Genomic DNA, 22,725 nt, shown 5'->3' on the forward strand with positions numbered 1-22,725 from the left:
GGAACGACAAACAAAATTCATATGTAGCTGTGCATGACAAAAGACTGCAGATCAATGAACATGTATTTATTTGTCTCAGTGCTAGACTGACATCAACATAGGTGGACGGATATCCCAGATAACATTTTTTGTAAAGTATGCAGACAGATATCCCAGTGTATCTGATATCCGAAACAGACATGTGTATATACAGGATATCCCACAGTATGTCTAAAACAGTGTAAAGACAGATATCCTACAGTATGTTATTTACATAGCATGTGTTAAGTAGGCAAACAGATATCCCACAGTATGTAATCTAAAAGCATGTGGTATCTGATATCCCACAGTGTGTTAAAACAGACAGACAGATATTCTACAGTATGTTATTTGCAAGCATGTGCAAAGTAGGCAAACAGATATCCTACAGTATGTTATCTGATAGAATGTGTAAAATAGGCAGACAGATATCCCACAGTATGTAATCTAAAAGCATGTGCAAAATAGGCAGACAGATATCCCACAGTATGTTATCTGATAGCATGTGTAAAATAGGCAGACATATATCCCACAGTATGTTATCTGATAGAATGTGTAAAATAGGCAGACATATATCCCACAGTATGTTATCTGATAGCATGTGTAAAATAGGCAGACATATATCCCACAGTATGTTATCTGATAGCATGTGTAAAATAGGCAGACATATATCCCACAGTATGTTATCTGATAGCATGTGTAAACTAGGAAGACATATATCCCACAGTATGTTATCTGATAGCATGTGTAAACTAGGAAGACATATATCCCACAGTATGTTATCTGATAGCATGTGTAAAATAGGCAGACATATATCCCACAGTATGTTATCTGATAGCATGTGTAAAATAGGCAGACATATATCCCACAGTATGTTATCTGATAGCATGTGTAAAATAGGAAGACATATATCCCACAGTATGTTATCTGATAGCATGTGTAAAATAGGCAGACATATATCCCACAGTATGTTATCTGATAGCATGTGTAAAATAGGCAGACATATATCCCACAGTATGTTATCTGATAGCATGTGTAAAATAGGCAGACATATATCCCACAGTATGTTATCTGATAGCATGTGTAAAATAGGCAGACATATATCCCACAGTATGTTATCTGATAGCATGTGTAAAATAGGCAGACATATATCCCACAGTATGTTATCTGATAGAATGTGTAAAATAGGCAGACATATATCCCACAGTATGTTATCTGATACCATGTGTAAAATAGGCAGACATATATCCCACAGTATGTTATCTGATACCATGTGTAAAATAGGCAAGACATATATCCCACAGTATGTTATCTGATAGCATGTGTAAAATAGGCAGACATATATCCCACAGTATGTTATCTGATAGCATGTGTAAAATAGGCAGACATATATCCCACAGTATGTTATCTGATAGCATGTGTAAATGTTATGTTATCTGATAGCATGTGTAAAATAGGCAGACATATATCCCACAGTATGTTATCTGATAGCATGTGTAAAATAGGCAGACAGATATCCCACAGTATGTTATGTGGTATCATGTGTAAAAAGGTCTCGACAAGGTCCATCAAGTGAGTGTCCAAATCAAGATGTCATACTGTTTGTAATTGCCCAGATTATACTGTATATTAAAATGTACTCTTAACTTTACACCATGCCACTTATGTATGATAGTTCAAATATTATACCTTGTAATTAGATGTTATTTAATATATATCCCTAGTATACCCTTGAATTGCATCATTTTATTTATCCATACTTTGATGGATATGGAATTTGGTCGCATCACTGTTAAATGTTCAAATATATTTGTTTCATCTAGGTGACAGATTCAGAAACTAACCTCACTTTGTTGATGTGTATGTGTATACTTTGTGTTTGATGTTCTAATGAAATATAATTCCTGAGTAGCTGTTGTTGTCACGGTTATGTTATATAATACAGCCTTATACAGTATAGAATGTTGCAGATGCCTTATGATAGATATGACTAATACAATACCTTAACAAAGCCATGATGATACCCAAGTACATTGTGTATGTGTATGTTCATATCTTACACCAATAGCACCACTTCCAAAGGCTAGTCTGTGGTATTTAGAGCATCATGTTGCCTATAGTTGGTCATTATACAGCAGTTACTTATTATGGTAATACCAGTTCTTTAAAAAATCTTGATTTTTATTTAGCCTCTTCTTGTTTACCTTTCATAATATGGTTCCAATAATGCTATGAGCATGGTAAAAAAATGCAGAATCTTAGTTTCCCATGCCAGTACTATTTTTTCTTGAGATTTATCAGTTAAATATTTACAAAATGATTTCTATGTCATGTGTAAACATCTCTAACCATTGCTTACTGTATGATGTAGTGCTGAAAGTATCAGTGCATGGAAATTTCGTTTCTTTACTGATAGAATGTCAAGAGTGAGTGAGTTAGATAACCTGCCTTCATCATACACTGGAAACTTTCAGGCTAACAACATCCTCTTGAGACGCATTTTACCCCCTCTCACAAATCTGTACTCCCCTGGTCATCATCAAATCATAGACCACTACTGATATATAGCAGACTAAACTGGATCTATTGGTAAGTTTCAGTTTCCTGACTGACTGATTGTCATGGTAACCTGACTGAGTTGGGTGTTGCTCATGCTCTTATTCTCTAGTTGCCCGGATCACACCAGGTTATTTTCATCCCACTGTATATACTGTTATAGATCTAGAAATTATATATTATATCAGTTTAATTTTCGTTCAGTCTAAATATTCACAAAGACATCTGTTGTTATTCCACGCTTGTATCACACTTTTGTCAGTTGTACATTTTGTGAGATGGAGTGTACAGATTTCCTACATATATTTACAATATATATCTGCTTTATCTACACAATAATCAGTGCCATGGAGATAGCTCTGGTTTGTAGTTTCATGTATTTATGATATGGAACAAGTTATGGCCATCTGAGAGACATGTATATATGCAGTGTTTGTGTGTCTAATTTTCCTGATTGTGTATCCAGGTTTGTGTTTGGGTGTTGTTTATCTTTGTGCATCAATGCGCATAGACAATTGAACAGTAAGTTCATTCAACCAGATGACAAAACTCCAATGTGTAGTGATCATAAATTCAGTGTTTTAGATAATTAGTATTTCATCTTTACTTTTTACTCATTACTGAATTTGGTATGTACAGAAAACTATTCTAGATGCTGAATCTGTGTAACTATTGGAAGACAAACTGATTTCTCTGCATCAGCTAGAAGACATGTATTCCCTATCATTGTTTTTTGTTAGTTCAAATTTGGTTTGTTGTTGTATAGGATAGTTTCATAAGTTGTTGGACTTTTGGCCATACCTACACAAGGTTAATGACTTGACCTACATGAACAAATTGTGTGGACTGAAAGATTAGTTTTCAAGTCATCACCAAAGTCAGACCAACTTTGGTTTGTCCATATGTAATTGAAGATTAAGTAGTATATATTTTGTGCAATGCTTTGTTTGTAAATATTATTTAAAGTGGATAATATTATTGAAAACCTTGTTAACGAAATAATACCTCCTTTTGTGTTATTTTGGATTGTACTTAGATCACATTCTGTTTGTTTTAAACTAATCATTCATTGGTTGTCATCAACAACTGACATTTTATGTATCTTGAAACGTTTGCTTGCCATGTGTGACTGTATGCTCTATTTATTTGTATATAGAGATTGATTCCTAAACTAAGTCTGGTACTGTTTGTCAGTGAAGGAATTGAAATTTGAATAACACCTTCAAAATAAGTCCATGGGATGTTCTAAATAACTCATTGATCAATGTAGTCTGTTTTGATTTCAGATCTATGAGGTGATGAAAGTTACTCACTCAGAGGTGTGTTATGTTTTGCTGTGTCAAAAGACACAAAAATGTGATTCTAGTTATCATCCAAATTTATTCTTCCACATTTTTCAGTGTGAAAACGTAAATAAATGGTATCTTTAATGTGCAAAGCATGATGCTGAAATGTTAGATAGACTGACATTATGGAAGCTTAGGATGTTGCTAGTTTGGAAAGCATGGTAATGCAATTTCATTGTTGTGTTAGTCGAAGCTTGTTTGGATGATAAATAATATTGTTACCATGAACATTATTGTATAAAATATTGTATTGTGTTATATTAGTTTTAATCAAATTACAGATATATTTCATAAGTGGTATCTGGTACATATTTGTAACTGGAGAACTCAAACAGAATACTGTATTTATACAGCAGTAATCAATTTCTAATAGACCTGTGGTTTTTATACAAATTTCATTGTTTATTGTTTATACATGGATATGCATTGGATAGCATTTTGATTATTGTTAGTATTTTAGTTTCTTCAATGCTGAAGACTGCTGAGTAATGGATTTCAGCTTCACTATTCTGTCTGTAAAATTTTGGTATTGGTACTTTTATGTTTTAGCTTGAGGTAAGGGTAGTAGCATCTGAAAAATGAAGAAATAAAAAGTCCACAGGTCAATTCCGTCTTCTTTGAGTGGCATTTTAGAAGCTAGGAAAGACAAACTTTATGTATAACAACTTTCATTTCATGCAGCACTTACAAAAATTTGCCACTGATACCAGAGCTTCTGTCACTTAAAGATTTTGTACTGAAATACTGTATTCAAAACTCTCAGCAATATGTGAGAATGTGATTCAACATTTTCTTAATATAACCCTGTCTTAGTTATGTTGTGTTTTAGAAAAGGCTAATCCAAACTTTTTATGATGATTATGACATCACTTTTGAAACATTATATTGTTTTTGCTTCATATATGTGTGAAAATTCATGTTAACAAATTGAAAAATATTTTCCTGAAAACCACAACCTAAATGTCCCACAAAATGACTCAGCAAGTGGTATACAGGTTTCATTTCAACAATAATAACATATTTTAACTTAATGTATTTCTATTAACCTTGAATTATTAAAGAATTTATCCAAATTTGAAACTGATTTCTCAAACTCAGCATTTGTCACATTTGGTGAAATGCTGATAAAACATGGTTTTCCTTTAGCTTTAATAACATCTTGGTACTATATTTAAAACACATTTAAGCTTGTCACTCGTAAATGAAGTTATTGGGTGGATGTATATGTTTGTGATTCTTTAAGTGGTCCGTAAAATGTGTGTGTCTGTGTTTGCATGTGTACGTGCATAATCTTTAAATGGTCCATAAAGGGTCATATTTAATAATGATTGTTCAAATGATGCTAATATGTATATTTAAAGAGGTAAAGATATTTGTTTGTAAGTAATATTTAAGCACCAATGGACAGCTCACCTTGAGTTTTTGTGTGCATTATTGTTATATATTATCTGATTTGGTCAATAATGAACAGATCAATTTTTCATTCACCTCTAGAAGTCTTTTGAAATAGGAAAGAACCTTAAATGTTCATTACTTTGATGGTTTTTTAGGGCTAAAATCATGTAAAATAAAATCCATAAAAGGTAGAGAATGTGAGATAATGCTACTGGGAATGAATAGGCACAGTTGTGAGAACGAAGGATGACGCAAAACATCTGCAACAAGAATTTTAATAAAACAACTAAATGTTTGTGACAAAACTGTTTTGTAACACTATCAATTGACTCGGTGCTTGATAAGGGGTACCCAGTAACATTTGACAAAAATGTGAAAGCAGAACTATCTGGAAACAAACTGGCAAATTTGGTTTTAACCTCCCTAAGGAGATGAGATTTAGACGAATTGGTCAACTTGAGAACCATTGTGTGCAGATAGCACTATACAATTGTTAGCATTATGGGGAAATATAATATGAAAACCTTTCTTATAGACATGTGTATATCCACTTTTTAACTGCAATTCACTAATATATTCCTTTTATGATATTATAAATAATTATTTTAGTTTTCAGATATATTCTTGTAGTTTTCCCTATAATGTATTTTTACTATATACATTCTTAAAGATTTATCCTTTTCTATTGTGTTTTGGTGGTGTTATGATGATGTAATAATATATTGATGGTAAAGGTTGATATATAATTATGTCCAAATGGCCTTATCCCTCTAGAAATATTATTTTTATGCATAAGATGTTTGATATCTGTCAAATAGTTCTTAAAGTAACCATTTTGAACATAACTTCAGTATAAATTCAATAGTTTTGTAAAATTTCTGTATGTATTGATCACAGAGGGATGAAGTGATTTAAGGCATGATATTCTGACATTTCGATTTTTCTTTCTTTTTGCTGTTTGCTTAAGATATAACCAAGTTTGGAAAGTGTCAACCTCACATTTGTTGAACATGCTTACCAGGAAGGATACACTCCTGGTACATGCTATCTGTCAAGAGGTCTTTCATTACAATACTGATGTACTCCTAAGAGACTTATGTCATTATGACTCACCTGAGAAAGTTTACGTTTTGTAAGGTTGTTACATTTTCCGCTGCATAGTTTAAATAAATTTGAAGAAAAAGACACTAACTTGTTTGTTATTCATGTATACTCGGCGTCATTAATGAAGGTCAAGCTATTGGTAACACTATTTCTTAAATTTGTAAAATCTTCGTTTTTGTTTGAAATATATACAACTGAATGTTTTACAAACTTTCTTAACAGCATGGAAAAAACACATCAGGCCGTTGAAATGTCATTATTACGTTCTTTAATGTCCAATACATTCTGTTACAAATGGCAGATTTTTTATTCAAATTGTCAAAATGGAAATCCACCTGCCATTTAATGTCAATGATTTGCACGTGCAAGTCACTCTATCAATGGAAGGTGGAGGACAATACACATGCATTGATGCTTTTTCACTGTCGTTCACTGTTCAGCTACCTTTTTTGAAATCGCAGCTTAAAATGAGACGTTTTTTGACACTTGCTGAAAGGAGTCAGGCCTTTTGGAATCTGGTCAGACTTGGCGGCAGGTTGCTGTCCGCTTTAATGTGAGTCAGAGTGGGTCCGTTGAATATGCACGTCGAACATTTTGCCCGGGAGTCACAAAAGTCTGAGAAGATAGGCACATGAATAACACTGCGTTACGTAACAGATTCCTTAACGCAGCAGATACTCAGAAAGAACACTTTAATGTTAACAGTGTGAAGATACCCAGGAGCACCGTTCGTCGACGTTTAAGGGCAGCATGGCTTTTATGGTCGTCCCTCTTTACTGCAAGACGACAACGCCAGGTCCCATAGGGCCAGGACTGTCATGGAATTCCTTAGGCAGCAGGATGAGTGGCCAGCATCCTCGGCAGACCTCAACCCAATTGAGCATGCCTGGGATGAACTCGGTCGACGTGTGTACACGCGTCACCCACCTTCAGTGGATCTCCCAGGATCCGCAGAACTCTTGTAGAGGAATGGAATGCGATTCTGCAAGGTTTCTTTATGAACTTGATAAGGACCACGAGAGCAAGGTGCACCTGTGTCTTGTTTGTCATTTTAATTTTGATTGGTTGATCTACGCTACTGATGTTTGGTAGTGCTGTTTGAACGTTTTGTCTGTATGTCAAGATGTGTCACATTTGTCAACACATTAAACATTATGATGATACTCTTAGTTCTATTATTTCTGAGAAACTTTTCTTTACATTGCTACATATCATTAGACCCTTTATTACAGACACCTAGTATGTGTAAAATAACACGAGTTTTCAAATATAGTATAGTTCGAGGAGTGATCATTTGATATTTGGGAGTGGTTCTGCTTATTCTTCCAATGTCATTTGTCACGTTTTGTTGCTTACAAGGTGTACTGTATCCTTTTGCTCAGATGGCAAATGACCTTGTTTAGCAACTACATTAGCTGAAACTTGAGAATCGTTTATCGTAGGACCAGCATGGTCAGCAATACCATCAAAATATACAGTCTCATTGGATCACTATATGATACAACATCTACAGGAGAACCATGGCAAGACACTGAGTTAGTACTTTGTCATTGTCATACTTCCCAATCATATTTACATGACATATTTAGTATCTCTGATATTCCTATCAGTAACATATGGACCATGGTACGTAATGACCAAAACTCTTCAAACTGTATCGGTGGGACTGAAATTTCACTTTTTGAGTCTGTTGCTATAACATCCTTCATTTTGTCCTGAGACAGCATTATCACAAGTTTAAGGAAACCAAGCTAAACACTGTTATCATGTTCTTAAGAGTCTGAAGGAACTTCTCTAAGGCTTCCTACGATTCAGGACGATATATGCAAGACTTCACCTGAGTTATGCCAAATTGAGTGGGAGAACACTTGATACTAAATTAAAGATCTGATTCTACTGAACCGCACACAGTGAAGAGCTTTAACAAAGCCTTGATAATAACCTGTACAACAATATTTCATTAAGCAATGGTCTCTAGAAACCTTAGTGAAGCACACATGTAGTACGCATGTACTGATTACCTGACCTAGTTTTAGGCAAAGGACCAATGCAATCAACGATCGCTCTGCTCAAAGGTTCTGCAAAAGTTGGGATAGGTTTCAAAGGTGCAGCTCGAGATTTCTGATTTTAGATTTGCCAACGTTTTAACAATGACAAATTGTATTCAGCCACATTATGTCATGTACATGTATAAGGAATGGCATAGGCGTTTTCTCATTACCTGCCAAAGACGTTTGATGTGCCATACTCGAAAGATATTTTCAATGTGAATTTGGAATAGTGAGTGAGTTTACTTTTACACCGCGTTTAGCAATATTCCAGCAATATCACGACGAGGGACACAAGAAATCGGCTTTAGACACTGTGCCTATGTGAGGAATCGAGCAAAGCCCTCAACCACTAGGCTACCTCACCATACGTCCCGAATTTGGAAGAACATTTTGGTGAACCTTTCATTCATTATATTGGGCGGTGGGGTAGCCTAGTGGTTAAAGCGTTGGCTCGTCACGCCGAAGGCCCGGGTTCGATTCCCCACATGGGTACAATTTGTGAAGCCCATTTCTGGTGTCCCCTGCCGTGATATTGCTGGAATATTGCTGAAACGGCGTAAAACCATACTCAGTCAGTCAGTCAGTCCATTCATTATCGGTAGAGACATCTGGCAATCTCCATTTCTTCACTAAAATGTTATTCCTAAAATAATAGCTACATCCTTGTCAGCTTGTTATGAAGAGAGTGCCCAGTAAGCAAGCAAATTGAGTTCTGGGTAATCTCCCTGTACTTTAACCAACTGCTCCTTACCCAGAACTGGTTCAGCAACATCCAACTTGTCAGTATTTTGAGTACCCTCCCAAGATTGATATAAGTGCCAGTCAGATCGTAATCGGAATCATTCTCAGAAGCGAAATGCTCGTCCCCAGCACGAGTCACAACACGAAAGAAACAACATATCTGGAATCCTTTGAAAAAGATTTTCAGTACTTTCCCAAGTGAGGATCATGAAAAACCACGGGATCTTTCTTGCAAATGATTTTACTATAAAATGATCAAACAATCTATCCACAAAGAACAGTTTTTGTCTTTGTTAAACGTAAGAAAATTCCGCTGTTCATCTCATGATCTACTTATAGATCATTATCTGGTAGGTAGGTACTTATAGAATCTGGTAGGTAGTTAGGTTAATAAAAGAACAAAGGTTATGTGACATGTGTAATCTGAATGTAATTGAAGACGAGTACGATTTGCTTGGTACATATGTCCAGCCTATTATATGTTGAGAAATAGTTATATTCAGAGCTACTACTTTGTACATCCTGGCATTTACAAATTCATATCCCATTTAACAAATTGTTGTAAAGTACATTTAGAAAGATTATCTTTTGCATCTTTACGCTAAAAGATGCAATTTAGTACAAGTACACACTGTTTTCAATGAATTATAGTGCCAAATAACAGCAAACTTTGATATTGACCCGTCTACAGTATTACAGCTTAAAATAAAGCAACCAAAAACGCTTTCATAAATATAAGAAATGTCTGCTGGAAGCGCAGTCTCTTTATTATTTCGATTATATTATAAGTACCAAATGGTGATGATGTCAGACGTTCGACCGCGCCCATACACCTGGAATATTGCTGAATGTGGAGTAAAACTAAACTCACTCACTCAGACGTTCGTGAAAGGCAAGTGCATCTTCCCCTAAGGGTGGAGCCCATCACAAACACATGCAATGGCTAATCAATTGTTAACATTAAATATGTTGTATAACAATTGAGTGAATTGTATGTCACATCCTCTTAGTCACGGATGCCTAAATTTGGAAATGTACTCCATCTTATTAAGTGTGTTTTCAGTCGTATGACCTTTTTTGAAATCGAAGTAGAAGGAGCATGTTCGATTGTATATGAAACTTTGTGAAATGTAGACACCAAAGGCTTTAACATCTGAAATAGTGCTATAGACTAACGGAACTTTAACGCCATCCCTTTCGTCATTCAGTCTTGTGGTGAATCTTTTTGTGAGTCTGAATCTTTATGCATAAATCTAAATGTGAAAGAGACGAGGAGCTTTCACTTGTCTCAGGGTAAGTGGAAGTGACAATCGGATAATTGTTGAATGATATCAGGTAATGAAGATAACTGAAGCTTAGCTAAGCTTCTTCGTCAACTTCCTTTGTTTTGACTTTGCCAGTTCCTTTAAGTTGATCATCAAGAAGTATAGCACAATTGCTGCACAGTTGATTGCCTGCTTTTCGTCTACATAACTCCTGAATTTAACATAGAGGCGGTCAGGATTTCATATGTTGTTTCTTCTGTACTTTTCAGATGACATCAGCTGTTGGTTTGTTTCAGTTATTCAGGACCTTGAAAACAGAGATATAACTTTATCTTTTCCGGTCACAATTAGTGACAAAGGTCCCATATATCCCAGAAAAGAAGTTTATCTTTGGGCTGTATTGTTCACATGGGGAATGTTCTAAATGGGTGCGTTTTCATATCTCAGAAGGGGTACAGTGCTAAGAGATATTTAGGGGAGGAGGAATAAGGAACATGATTTGATTTAACAAGCTATTAAGTACAGTGTTTTGAGTCATTGAGAAACGATCCTATCTGGATCTCTGTGCCAAGCTGTATGTCAAAAGGACTCAATATATATTACGTTATACTATATGAATAGCACTGACTCTAGTGGATCGTTTGGTCTACCTTGCTAATGCTGTGCTTAAATAAAATTCGCATTAAAATGTCAGTATCATTACTTTTCAGATTCATGCATGGTAATCACACGAGCACGCATTTTATCCACGATGACCCTGACATTGTAGGTTGATTCCTAGTTGGAACTAAAACTGTTACCGGGAATCAATCAATAAAAGAAAGTATGTGTGGCAACAACACACAACTGGAAAGATAGGCTGTAATTAACCACTGTTTTCTAAATGAACTAGGTTCACAAATCAGTACAAAATAGAGACCCAATCTGAGGCAGTATATACAAGATCAGTGATTATAGCAATAAAGACATTGATGGTAATAGTCACCTCTCGGCTCAGTACTCTGACTTGTAACTATAGGCCTTGGCAGGGTATTTGATCATCACACACAGTGCTGGTCTTCTGGTTACTTGAGGTGTAATAGGTGTAGTGAGAGAGTTCAGTTTTACGCTGTATATTCCAGCTGTATGGCGGCTGTCTGTAAATAATCGAGTCTGGACTAGACAATCCAGTGATCAACACCATGTGCATCGATCTACGCAATTGGGATACGATGGCATGTGTCAATCAAGTCGGCGAGCCTGACCACCCGATCCCGTTAGTCGCCTCTTACTACAAGCGTGGGTTACTGAAGATCAATTCTAGCCCGGATCTTCATTGGTCTGTAATAGGTGTAATGCAAGATGAGAGGCAATATCCACCTCCCCCTCATATAGACAAAAATGATAATGGAGTTCCCTGAAACAGCCTCCAGAACCTTCTAAATATAGCACACAGCTGCCCCTCACTATTAAATCTACAGGTACATCAGGTGAAACACTGTTGCTTAACGTATAACACTGCTGCCCCTCACTAAATCTACAGGTACATCAGGTGAAACACTGTTGCTTAACGTATAACACTGCTGCCCCTCACTAAATCTACAGGTACATCAGGTGAAACACCGTTGCTTAACGTATAACACTGCTGCCCCTCACTAAATCTACAGGTACATCATGTGAAACACTGTTGCTTAACATATAACACTGCTGCCCCTACCTTAATCTACAGGTACATCAGTTGAAACACTGTTGCTTAACATATAACACTGCTGCCCCTCACTAAATCTACAGGTACATCATGTGAAACACTGTTGCTTAACGTATAACACTGCTGCCCCTCACTTAATCTACAGGTACATCATGTGAAACACTGTTGCTTAACGTATAACACTGCTGCCCCTCACTTAATCTACAGGTACATCAGGTGAAACACTGTTGCTTAACGTATAACACTGCTGCCCCTCACTTAATCTACAGGTACATCAGGTGAAACACTGTTGCTTAACGTATAACACTGCTGCCCCTCCCTAAATCTACAGGTACATCAGGTGAAACACTGTTGCTTAAAGGTCACATAAACCCTAGGGGGTAAAAATACATAAATCACTAACTGGCATCGTTATAAATGAAACCCCGTCATTAAAACTACTCATTTCGACCTTTAATTGACTTAAATCGACCTTTTTGACAACAGTGCACAATTCTCACCCGCGAACGAAATTTCAACCAATCAGAGCGGCGCGACTCTGTGACGTCATATGAGGAATAGCTTTGAGGGCCGATGCAGAATTCATCTACATTTTAGGGGGTAAATTATCTTGTTTACAGGCTTGTATAAACCTGAAATCGTGACAATTGTTGTGGAAAATGAAAGCTATATGTTCTCACAATCTACTGGCATTTAATTTTGTCTCCTGCTTTGCCTAGTTTCGAGTTACAACTTGTTTTCATAGACGCTTCTGTCACAATTGATTGGTGTCGTTAGGCCCTATTTGTATAATGACTGATCCAAATTGATCCCATTTCTGTGTTTTTTACCTCGATATTTAATCATGTCATGTAAAAATCTGTTTGTATTCTCAAAACAGTGTCGGCCCATAAGTTTTCACATGCAATACAGCAATTAATACTCCCTTGTTGTAACCCGTGTTAGGTGGTATAAACCTACACATGTTATTTGTCATCATTCACTTGATGGTCAGTTAATGAATTTATAACAGGTATAATTAGTGGTAACACACTTAGATTACCGACAAAGGTTCCCATTTGGCATTTCTTGTGTCTGGAGTAAATATTCAACATTATAAACATCGATCAAAGGATTAACCGATAACACGCTGATTGATTGATTACTTTTATCTTACACAGCGGAATTGTCAAAGGTAGTGTTTATGTATGTAGATTTACTAATCTATACTGAATACACTCTGCCGTGTCGGTGTCTGCGTAAAACAACGTCCTTCTTTCAAAGGATTAACCGGCAATACATTGATTGATTGCCCATTATTGGCTAGCTAAATTACTGTTTTTAATGAAAGGCGGACATTATGCAATTAGTTGCCAGGTGTGCTATCTTGGGTGACCAATGAGACTATACACCAATACCTGAAAAGATTTATCACTTTTTCGTATATTAAACTGTTAAAAGACACATCATTTGGAACAGTTTTGTGGATATTGATGGATACATTCCTCAAACAAGGTAATGGCCTGATATTGTTCCTATAACTTTAATCTGTTTTAATTTTAAAATTTGCATTTTGTTTTTTATTCATTTGTCGTAGCATTCAACAGAATCATTGTTTTCGCCGTGAAGTGTAATGAGACAGGCAACATACACTAGGGTGTGTATGCGAATTATGATTCACATTGGCAAACTATCAAATGTCTAGATATTACAGTTCTGTTATAAATTCACTATAAGTATCAGCAGATCGTCAGCTTTTTATTTAGTTTCAAAATGCATAAAAGTATGATAATAAACTAATTAGGATTATAAGACCAAATATAAAGACGTACATTGACTAGTATCTACATACTGGTGAGAGGACATTAACCATGTGAATGTAGCAAGAAATTTATCGCGCAGTATTGTGACTTCGACCCCCACCTCGCTTCCGTGGAAGAAATCGTTATGTTATAAGTTGTGTCATGCAAAATCCTTTTGGTTATGATTCCAATACATATTTAACTACGAGTAGAAAGTAGTTTTGATTTTCTAACTTGATGAAAACAAACTATAATCTCATTAATTCTAACAGACTTTACGATTTTCAAAAATGGCGGCGCCCTGTCGGGAACATCCGCCAGTCTGTGGATAAATGCTATTTAGGTTTGTTTTCACCGAGTTACAAAATCAAAACTACTTTCTACTGGTAGTAAAATATGTATTTTATTGATGACCAATAGGATTTTGCATGACATAGCGTATAACATAACAATGTCTCTCCTGGCAGCGAGGTGGGTGTCAATATAATACTACTTACAATATTATTGTTACTTCGACCACAACCTCACTTCCCAGGAAGAAATCGTTATGTTACAAGTTGTGTTATGGAAAATCTTTATGGTCATCAATCATATACATATTTTACTATACCTAGTAAGTAGTTTTGATTCTTTAACTTCCGTGAAGCGATCTGAACACAAGTAAGATATCGTTTCAGGCTTCCACAACGCTCGAATCGCACTCACAAACATAACCCATTTAGCACGAACTGCGGGGTCCTGTGGAAATCTGTGCATGGTGACACCATCACCCGACCCCTAGGAGCAATTGACGACAAAGCAACGATTCGGCATGTCGTCGTTCAGGTCGAGAAATCATTAAAATGATGAGCGTGCTACACACTTTCTATACAACTAACTGAAAATCGTTCCTCATATGACGTCACTGCAGTGCTCTGGCGACAGAGTTACGTAACCTGTCTGTGGTTTCGTTGGCGGGCGAGAGGGAAGCAGGCGACTTTTTGGCCACTTTTAATCGCTCGGTATTAATTAACCACAAGTTTTTAAAGAATAAATTTGGTGTTCCGCATAAGACTAACCACTAATCTTTCATATGTAATGGTTAAAAGAGTAACAAAAAACAAAGTTTAGTGGTTCTTTAACGTATAACACTGCTGCCCCTCACTTAATCTACAGGTACATCAGGTGAAACACTGTTGCTTAACGTATAACACTGCTGCCCCTCACTTAATCTACAGGTACATCAGGTGAAACACTGTTGCTTAACGTATAACACGACAACAACGTACATACTGGTCATTTCAGTCATACCATGAGTAAGAAATACGTCTTACATTCACTGAACACGTTGGACAGAGTCAGCTTTGTTGAAGGCTGAACTTCATAAATGTTACACCACGCTCTACTGTAATGGATCGATTTCCTGTAATTGTCGTGTTCACATCTCAACAATGTATTGGAACCTAAACCTATTAACGTTCTGTACCGTCTTTATCAGTTTAAGACGTTATTCTTAAACTCACGCGGTCGTGGTGGTTTCAATATGTCAGGGAACTGGGAGTTTGGCGACAGGTGATGCTTGGGTCCTTTTTAAACCAGACCCTGAACTCATGTTTTTACTTAGATCGGGAAAATACCGAGACCGACTGACCGGTTAAAGTACTGTCGGAAATGCTAAAAAAAATGCTTTTTGACTTATATTTAAATTTCAGAGGTATTACAGTTACTTATAAATAACAAATATCACTGTAAGAAACATCTACCTAATGTAGACCGAGGGAATAAATTTTGAGACATGCCCTAAAATGTTTTTTTACTGATGAAAATACCAAAAAACTTAGAGGTGAGGTGAGGTGAAATTGGGTTTTACGTCGCGCTGGAGAATATTTCGCTCATATGACAACGTGCATGCGTGTGTATGTGTATGTGCGGCTGCTTGTACTAGCCCAGACTGAAGCTGGTTTTATAGTGCTAGCCCACTGAGATACCATGCCGCAGTGAAGCATGAATACCCCATTCAGACACGTTATACTGACTCCGAGCCGACCAGTCCTTGTTGTACCCATTAATGCCGAGCGCCAGGCAGGGACCAACAAGTACCATATTTTAACGTCGTTTGGTATGACGCGGTCGGGGATCGAACCCGCGACCTTTCGCTCTCCGGGCAGACGCTCTAACCACTACACCACTGAGGCGGTCTAAAGCTTAGAAAAATAAGGGGTAGTGGGACGTTGTTTGATACAAACATTACAACTGCCTGTGTTATGTCATCAGCATGCACGATATCGATAGGTGAAACTGACACCTGAGCACACGCTCGGACGAGGGGTCATCTCAATAGATGTTTTCTTCAAAATGTTGAATATGTGTACGTATAGTATACGTATTGGTTATGTAAGGGATCATTTGTGTATGTGTGTTTGTTTTGAAATGAACATACGAATTACTGTACATTGGAAAGAATCCTATCACTTGTGTTATCTTATCGATTGATTGTAGAAATGTGCAACGTTTTAATAGTTTTTTTGCATGTCAACAGTATATTTCATTGCAAAAATATGGATGTAATTCGGTCAGTTTAATCTAGTTGTGGTCATTGGCCAAAGATTTAACGAAGTCTCTAGAATATATATTTTCTTCTTCTCATAAAGTTTGTAGACCGCCCGTCTAAGCACTCCCTTGTCAAAGTTGTCAAGGATGGTTTTACGTCCCGGTTTTTCTTTGAGTGGCATTTTAGAAGTTGGGAAGTACAATATAGAACAAACTTTATGGATAACAACTTATTTTCATTCGTGAGTGCGACGTTTCGATACAGATTCTTGTACCGTTGTCAAGCATAATGGAACATGAAGAAGGGGGAAGTATATATATACTGGATGTAACAATGTTACAAAGAAAACAACATAATTAGCCAATTATGTTAATTATGTTGTTTTCTTTGTTACATTGTTAAGAAAACAACATAATTAGCCAATTATGTTTATTATGTGGTTTTCTTTGTTACATTGTTACATCCAGTATATATATATTTCCCCCTTCTTCATGTTCCATTATGCTTGACAACGGAACAAGAATCTGTATCGAAACGTCGCACTCACGAATAAAAAGAAGTTGTTATCCATAAAGATGTTCTATATTGTCCCGGTTTTGCTTTTGAGACGGTCCCTGTCTTGTCTGATCTGTTTATAATATTGTAAACTTGTTGGTAAGACATACCAACAGCTCTACAAGTTCTGTAATAAACCCTTTCTAAACTAATGAAAGGTTTACCTCTGTTTTTTTCAAGCACAAAAAACTTATAAACCTTCGCAACAATCGACTGCAAATCGTTGGCCATAGTGAACGCTGTGATAAAGATGTGCATGCATGACGGGAAACTTAGTTATCAAGACTTAACATTTATATTAATATTTCTTCAATAAAGAAACGATAATTAAGTAAAGTAACACAAACATTCAACATTTATTTGTTAAAGAAAAACGTTAATTCATATTTTTACACCACCTGTATTATTAGCATAAATGTAAAGACTATTTCAGATTTCTGTGGTTGAAAAATCTTAAGTAGTTGTTTTGTTACCAAATTCTCTCCTGTAAACTGCCCTTTAAATGCATGGGACTGTTAAATCGATTGAAATAAAAATTAGGTACACTATAGGCGAGTTGATATATTGACAACATAGTACATTTATCACCTTTATAAAGCTATTAAGGCTAAAAAGCATTTTTCTAGCATTTCCGACAGTACTTTAGTTATCCCTGCTATATCATGACTCTCACGATTGATGTGTTCTATATATGTTAATTTATTACATGGCAACGACAGCATTTAAGGTATCACGAAAGTAACCACGCTTTCATCCCCTAAATACTGACTTAACTGTTTAAATTTTCTGAGGTTTTGAGGGTGCATTTCACCTTACAGAAATTGTGATCAACCTTACACCGTACAGTCGCTAAGAGGTACCAACCGACTGGCAACCAACTGGCAACATAAAGGACCCAACATGTTCTGGATGTCAAGATAACTATATAGTTCTGCACGACAGCCGCAGCAACCCTGGCTTCCGCCCTGTTAGTGCAAGGATAGTGAGGAATCGACTGCAAGAGCATATCAACAGACCACGACGTCCAAGCTATACGTCCAATGTCATGGAGCTGCATAACATGATCAAAACAACATATGAGGTTCAGGTTGGTTTGCCCTCTTCACAGATGAGTTCAAGGCTTCTCAACAGAGATTGGCGTCGGCGTGTTTATCGACATTGGTTGCAACGCAAAAGCAAATCTTTCGGCATACATTTGCATATTAAACTAACTGACAGTCATTTTCAGTTACTTTCAATATATGCAATACATTCAGATAACAACAACAAATATTTCATAACTTTCATCATTTTTCTTTTCAACTATATCTGATATTATTATCAGGGTGCTGTTGCACAGAAAAACCTTAGCGCTAAGTCTATCGTAAGTCTATGTTGAGGTATGGGACTTACGATCTCCTTTCCGCAAAGGTTGCTTTGTACAACGGCACGCAGATGTTTTGTTGCGAATGTTACCTCTACACCTCCCATAAAAATCCACGAAAAAGAATGAAAAAAGTCAACGCTTCCACGACAAATACCAGTCAATATGCAATGGAATCGCGTCATGTATAGACCATAAGTCCGCCCGTCAGCTTCCGTTTCAGAATCCAAAGTCTGCGTGCCGTTATGTAACATACAAAACGGTACTGAGTATTTGTGCATGTAACGAATGGTACACATGTTTGTGGGTCCAGTTTGTTGCTAAGGAAACAGCCAAAACCTATCAGTCACGCGCACGTGTGTTAGTGGCTGGGGAGGTGGGGTGCACGTGTCGTGCATGCGTGTGAGCGTGCGAGGTCTTTAAATCCCGCTATAGTAACATGTCTTTTTGTATGAAGTGACTAGGCTAGCTAGCCACCGACCTGTCTTGGCAGACATAAAATAAATCAGTTGACCAGTATTGGAAAATAACACAATTCAATTCTCAGTGTGCCGCACAGGATAAAACGCGCACAGGTGTGAATATCTGCTTTGATGCAAGAGTTATCTCCCTGTAACCTGCCGCCCGATAAGTCGGGGTAATATCTACCCTTTCAGGACACCTGTTTCTGTTGCTCGTCCGGTTGTGTGGAAGGGACCATATAGTACGCAGGTTGTATGCCACACCAGGTAAGGGTATGAAGGGAACTGGGCAAGTAAATATGGCATCCAAAATACCACATGTCAGAGTAAATAAGTTCAGACTGCAACATAAGGAACCTGTTAAAAATTGATATCTGTTTCAACCCAACACTTGGTAAATGAATATGATGTAACTCGCAGGACCTGGGGGTGGGTGTCACGGTGTTATCGCAGTAAATAGTTACACATTTATCAATGCATGTCCCCATATCGAGGTCAATTGTTTAACAAACTTGAACAAAGGAAAGTCTTATGTTTGCAATCACAATCAACGAGCTAAACCGAAAGCGAAAGTAGGCATTTTATGTGCGCATTATGCGACCCATTTTAGAATTGAGGCATGGGGGGTAATGTTAGAACTGGAGATATGTGGGAAAAATGCTATCATCCCCAACCTTACCATTCTTCGTTCTATATATCATTCTTTAATTGCCCCCCCGACCCCACCCCCCGACAGATGTAGTGATGATTCTTGTGGAAGGTGGTGGTAAGGTTGATGGTAATGATGGCTTCCACAGATGTAGAGATGATTCTAAATAAATAAGATGATTCTTTGTGAAGGTAAGTAAATAAATAAAGGTGATGGCATTTTGTGGGTTGATGACTGCCTCTCTCTTTGAATCAACTAAAGGTGGTAATGTTAAGGATGTAGAGATAGAAGTGGTGGTAGGGTTGATGGTAATGAAAGATGTAGAGATGATTCATGGAGATAGGGTAAAGAAAGAAAGTCACAGATAAGATGATTCATGTTTAGGTAATGAACAGATGTAGTGCATGTAGTGATGATTCTTGTGAAGGTGGTGGTAGGGTTGATGGTAGTTATGTAGAGATGATTCTTGTGAAGCAATGTATATATGCTTGTGAAGGTACTTTGATGGCTCCTGACAGATGTGTGATGATATCTTTTTGTTCTGATGATGTCAGCGATGATTGTGAAGACTGCAGGGGTGATGATTATGAAGTGGTGTTGGTTATGGCTGTGACAGTGGCTGATTTGATCTCCAAAAAGAAATAATAAAAACAAATAAAATGCCAAGAAAAGCTGAGACATAAACACAAACTATGCTAGACATCAGAGACGATTAGTGTGGGAAGCAACAGACAACCAACGTTTGTTTTATATTAACTAAACCAAATTCTAGGGTTATGGTGTCGTGGGAAATATCAATTCAATACCAGTCCTTGTGAGATGCTCCATTTAACTGCTTCAGTAGAATAGCTTCATGAATCCATGAATCAATGGTTTTATATAAACAGACCATATTGGTGTCCTTACTCGTACATCGTATTAATTGATCAAATCGCCCCTTCCTATTTAAGTCACATTCAAGGACACTTTTACTTAAACATCTCTAAGTATGCAGTTTTCTTCTTTTAGCCCAGTGTGATAGTCATTATATCATTGGAAATACTACTGATTTGGAATTGAATGTATTTTGGGTAGACACTTTTCCTCTTTAAAAGAACTGGAGTATACTCTTGTTAATGGAACTTCTAAATCCAACATCACAACTGATGTTAGACAACTCAGTTCTGAGATGGCTGTGGGCATCCACTTTTTTGTATTGATGTGGTAAAAATGTGACATTTTTACAACCAGGAATCCTCGCAGAAGGTCTAGTGCCACAGCACATGGACGATCAAACAGCAGGTCTTACGGTAAATATATTTAAAGTTTATTTTATATATTTTTTGGGGCTAACAGAAAAGGAGCATTTTTGTTTTTGAGAGTTTCTGGACTAAACAAAAGGCTGAACAATATTGAAAATCATAAATTGATTTACTTTGTGATGAACACATCAGTTATTATTGTTGAACAGTAATTTGCAGAAACTAACTGCCTTGAGAGAATTGTCCCCAGATTATCATCGATTTGAACATACTTTACGGACTTATTTAGTGAAGAACTGAAGAATTCTGATTTTCTCTTGTGACATTTGAGAGGTCACCCTATAATTACATGTCGTTTATAATATTTAGCATGGCATTTTAGCTATTGCCAATAACCATGTTTCAGATATCCAAAATGAAACTAACAGTAAATATAACTGCAAGTAGCAATGATGGCTCTGTAGGCTTTAGACCATTTAGACCCATTATGCAGTAAGTTCTTTTCAGAACTTGCTCTCTTTGCCCAAATCGCTCCAAACCAATTTCTGCTTTCAGTGTATAATTATCCCCCGCAACGCGTTCAGTGTATACTTATCTCCCGCAACGCGTTTTGCGGGGGGTATTAAAATGGACTCCGTGCGTGCGTGCGTGCGTGCGTCCGTCCGTCCGTCCGTGCGCATTTGCCTTTTCCGGAGCAGAACTCTAAAACCTCAATATTTCTTCACCAAACTTGGCACATAGATAGATCTGGTGGTGTACTGGTGCCTTTTGGTAGATTTGGATTTCTGAATAAAACATTTTTGGCGTTTCCATGGCAACAAGTTTTGACTTAGCCTGAAATTGATGGTAGTACACTTTTCCGGAGCTGAACTCTAAAACCGTTCACTATTTCTTCACCAAACTTGGCACATAGATAGATCTGGTGGTGTACTGGTGCCTTTTGGTAGATTTGGATTTCTGAATAAAACATTTTTGGCGTTTCCATGGCAACAAAATGGACTTAGAATGAAAATAGTGGTAGTGCTCTTTTCCGGAGCAGAACTCAAAAAACGTTCACTATTTCTTCACCAAACTTGGCACATAGATAGATCTGGTGGTGTACTGGTGCCTTTTGGTAGTTTTGGAATTCTTAATAAAATATTTTTGGCATTTCCATGGCAAGAAGTTTTACTTAGCCTGAAATTGGTGGTAGTGCTCTTTTCCGGAGCTGAACTCTAAAACCGTTCATTATTTCTTCACCAAACTTGACACATAGTTTGGTCTGGTGGTGTACTGGTTTCTTTTTGGTAGTTTTGGAATTCTGAATATAATATTTTTGGCATTTCCATGGCAACAAGTTTGACTAAAACAGAAATTGGTGGTAGTGCTCTTTTCCGGAGCAGAACTCTAAAACCGTTTAATGTTTCTTCACCAAACTTGGCACATACATAGATCTTGTGGTGTACTGGTGCCCTTTGGTAGTTTTGGATTTCTGAATAAAATATTTTGGCATTTCCATGGCAACAAGTTTGACATAGACTGAAATTGGTGATAGTGCTCCTTTCTGGAGCGGAACTTTAAAAACCTTTAAATACTCTCCTTCCCCTTTTCTATATACACACCTAAAATTTTGACATAATCATAACTCGTAGACATAATCATGAAGAGTATTTTGCCATGGCGGGGGATATTGATGACTTTGTCTTCTTGTTTTTACTGTGTTACAACATGATATCTACATGTCACATTATTCTTAAAAAAGATGGCACTCTTAGTATTGATTACAGAACTTCCAGTGGTGGGAAATGCTTCTTCCCTTTACTATACAATGGTATTCTCATCCTAGCTTAGGTACAAAGTGTTCTGTATTCTGGCTTGAATGATATAACTTGCTGTTTTCGAAACAGCTGTTGAGCTTATTAAAACATCAAAAGAAATGGTATGATTGTTGTAGGTTACATTGTGACATAGTTATTAGTTCCAGCTGTGTATTGGCTTATTTA

General features: G+C 36.9%; 2 protein-coding genes across 2 annotated transcripts in view; both read left to right on the plus strand.

Annotated features, from left to right (window-relative positions):
• Positions 1 to 6,801: 6,801 nt before the first annotated feature.
• The window catches only part of LOC124267271, a 57,656-nt gene continuing 41,732 nt past the window's right edge, over positions 6,802 to 22,725 (plus strand). Inside the window, exons 1-2 of the mRNA XM_046702182.1 lie at positions 6,802 to 6,806; positions 20,733 to 20,791. Of these exons, the coding sequence (XP_046558138.1) occupies positions 20,765 to 20,791 (27 nt within the window). The 5' untranslated portion in view covers positions 6,802 to 6,806; positions 20,733 to 20,764. The remainder of the gene's footprint in view (positions 6,807 to 20,732; positions 20,792 to 22,725) is intronic.
• LOC124267272 (protein mono-ADP-ribosyltransferase PARP9-like) overlaps positions 19,015 to 22,725 on the plus strand; it is a 98,558-nt gene continuing 94,847 nt past the window's right edge. Inside the window, exon 1 of the mRNA XM_046702184.1 lies at positions 19,015 to 19,120. The gene's annotated coding sequence lies outside the window, so the exon portion shown is untranslated. The remainder of the gene's footprint in view (positions 19,121 to 22,725) is intronic.

The sequence above is a fragment of the Haliotis rubra genome, unplaced genomic scaffold (genome assembly GCF_003918875.1).
Source record: "Haliotis rubra isolate DU_JTF1 unplaced genomic scaffold, ASM391887v1 Scf130, whole genome shotgun sequence".
In the NCBI taxonomy this organism is placed as follows: Eukaryota; Metazoa; Mollusca; class Gastropoda; order Lepetellida; family Haliotidae; genus Haliotis; species Haliotis rubra.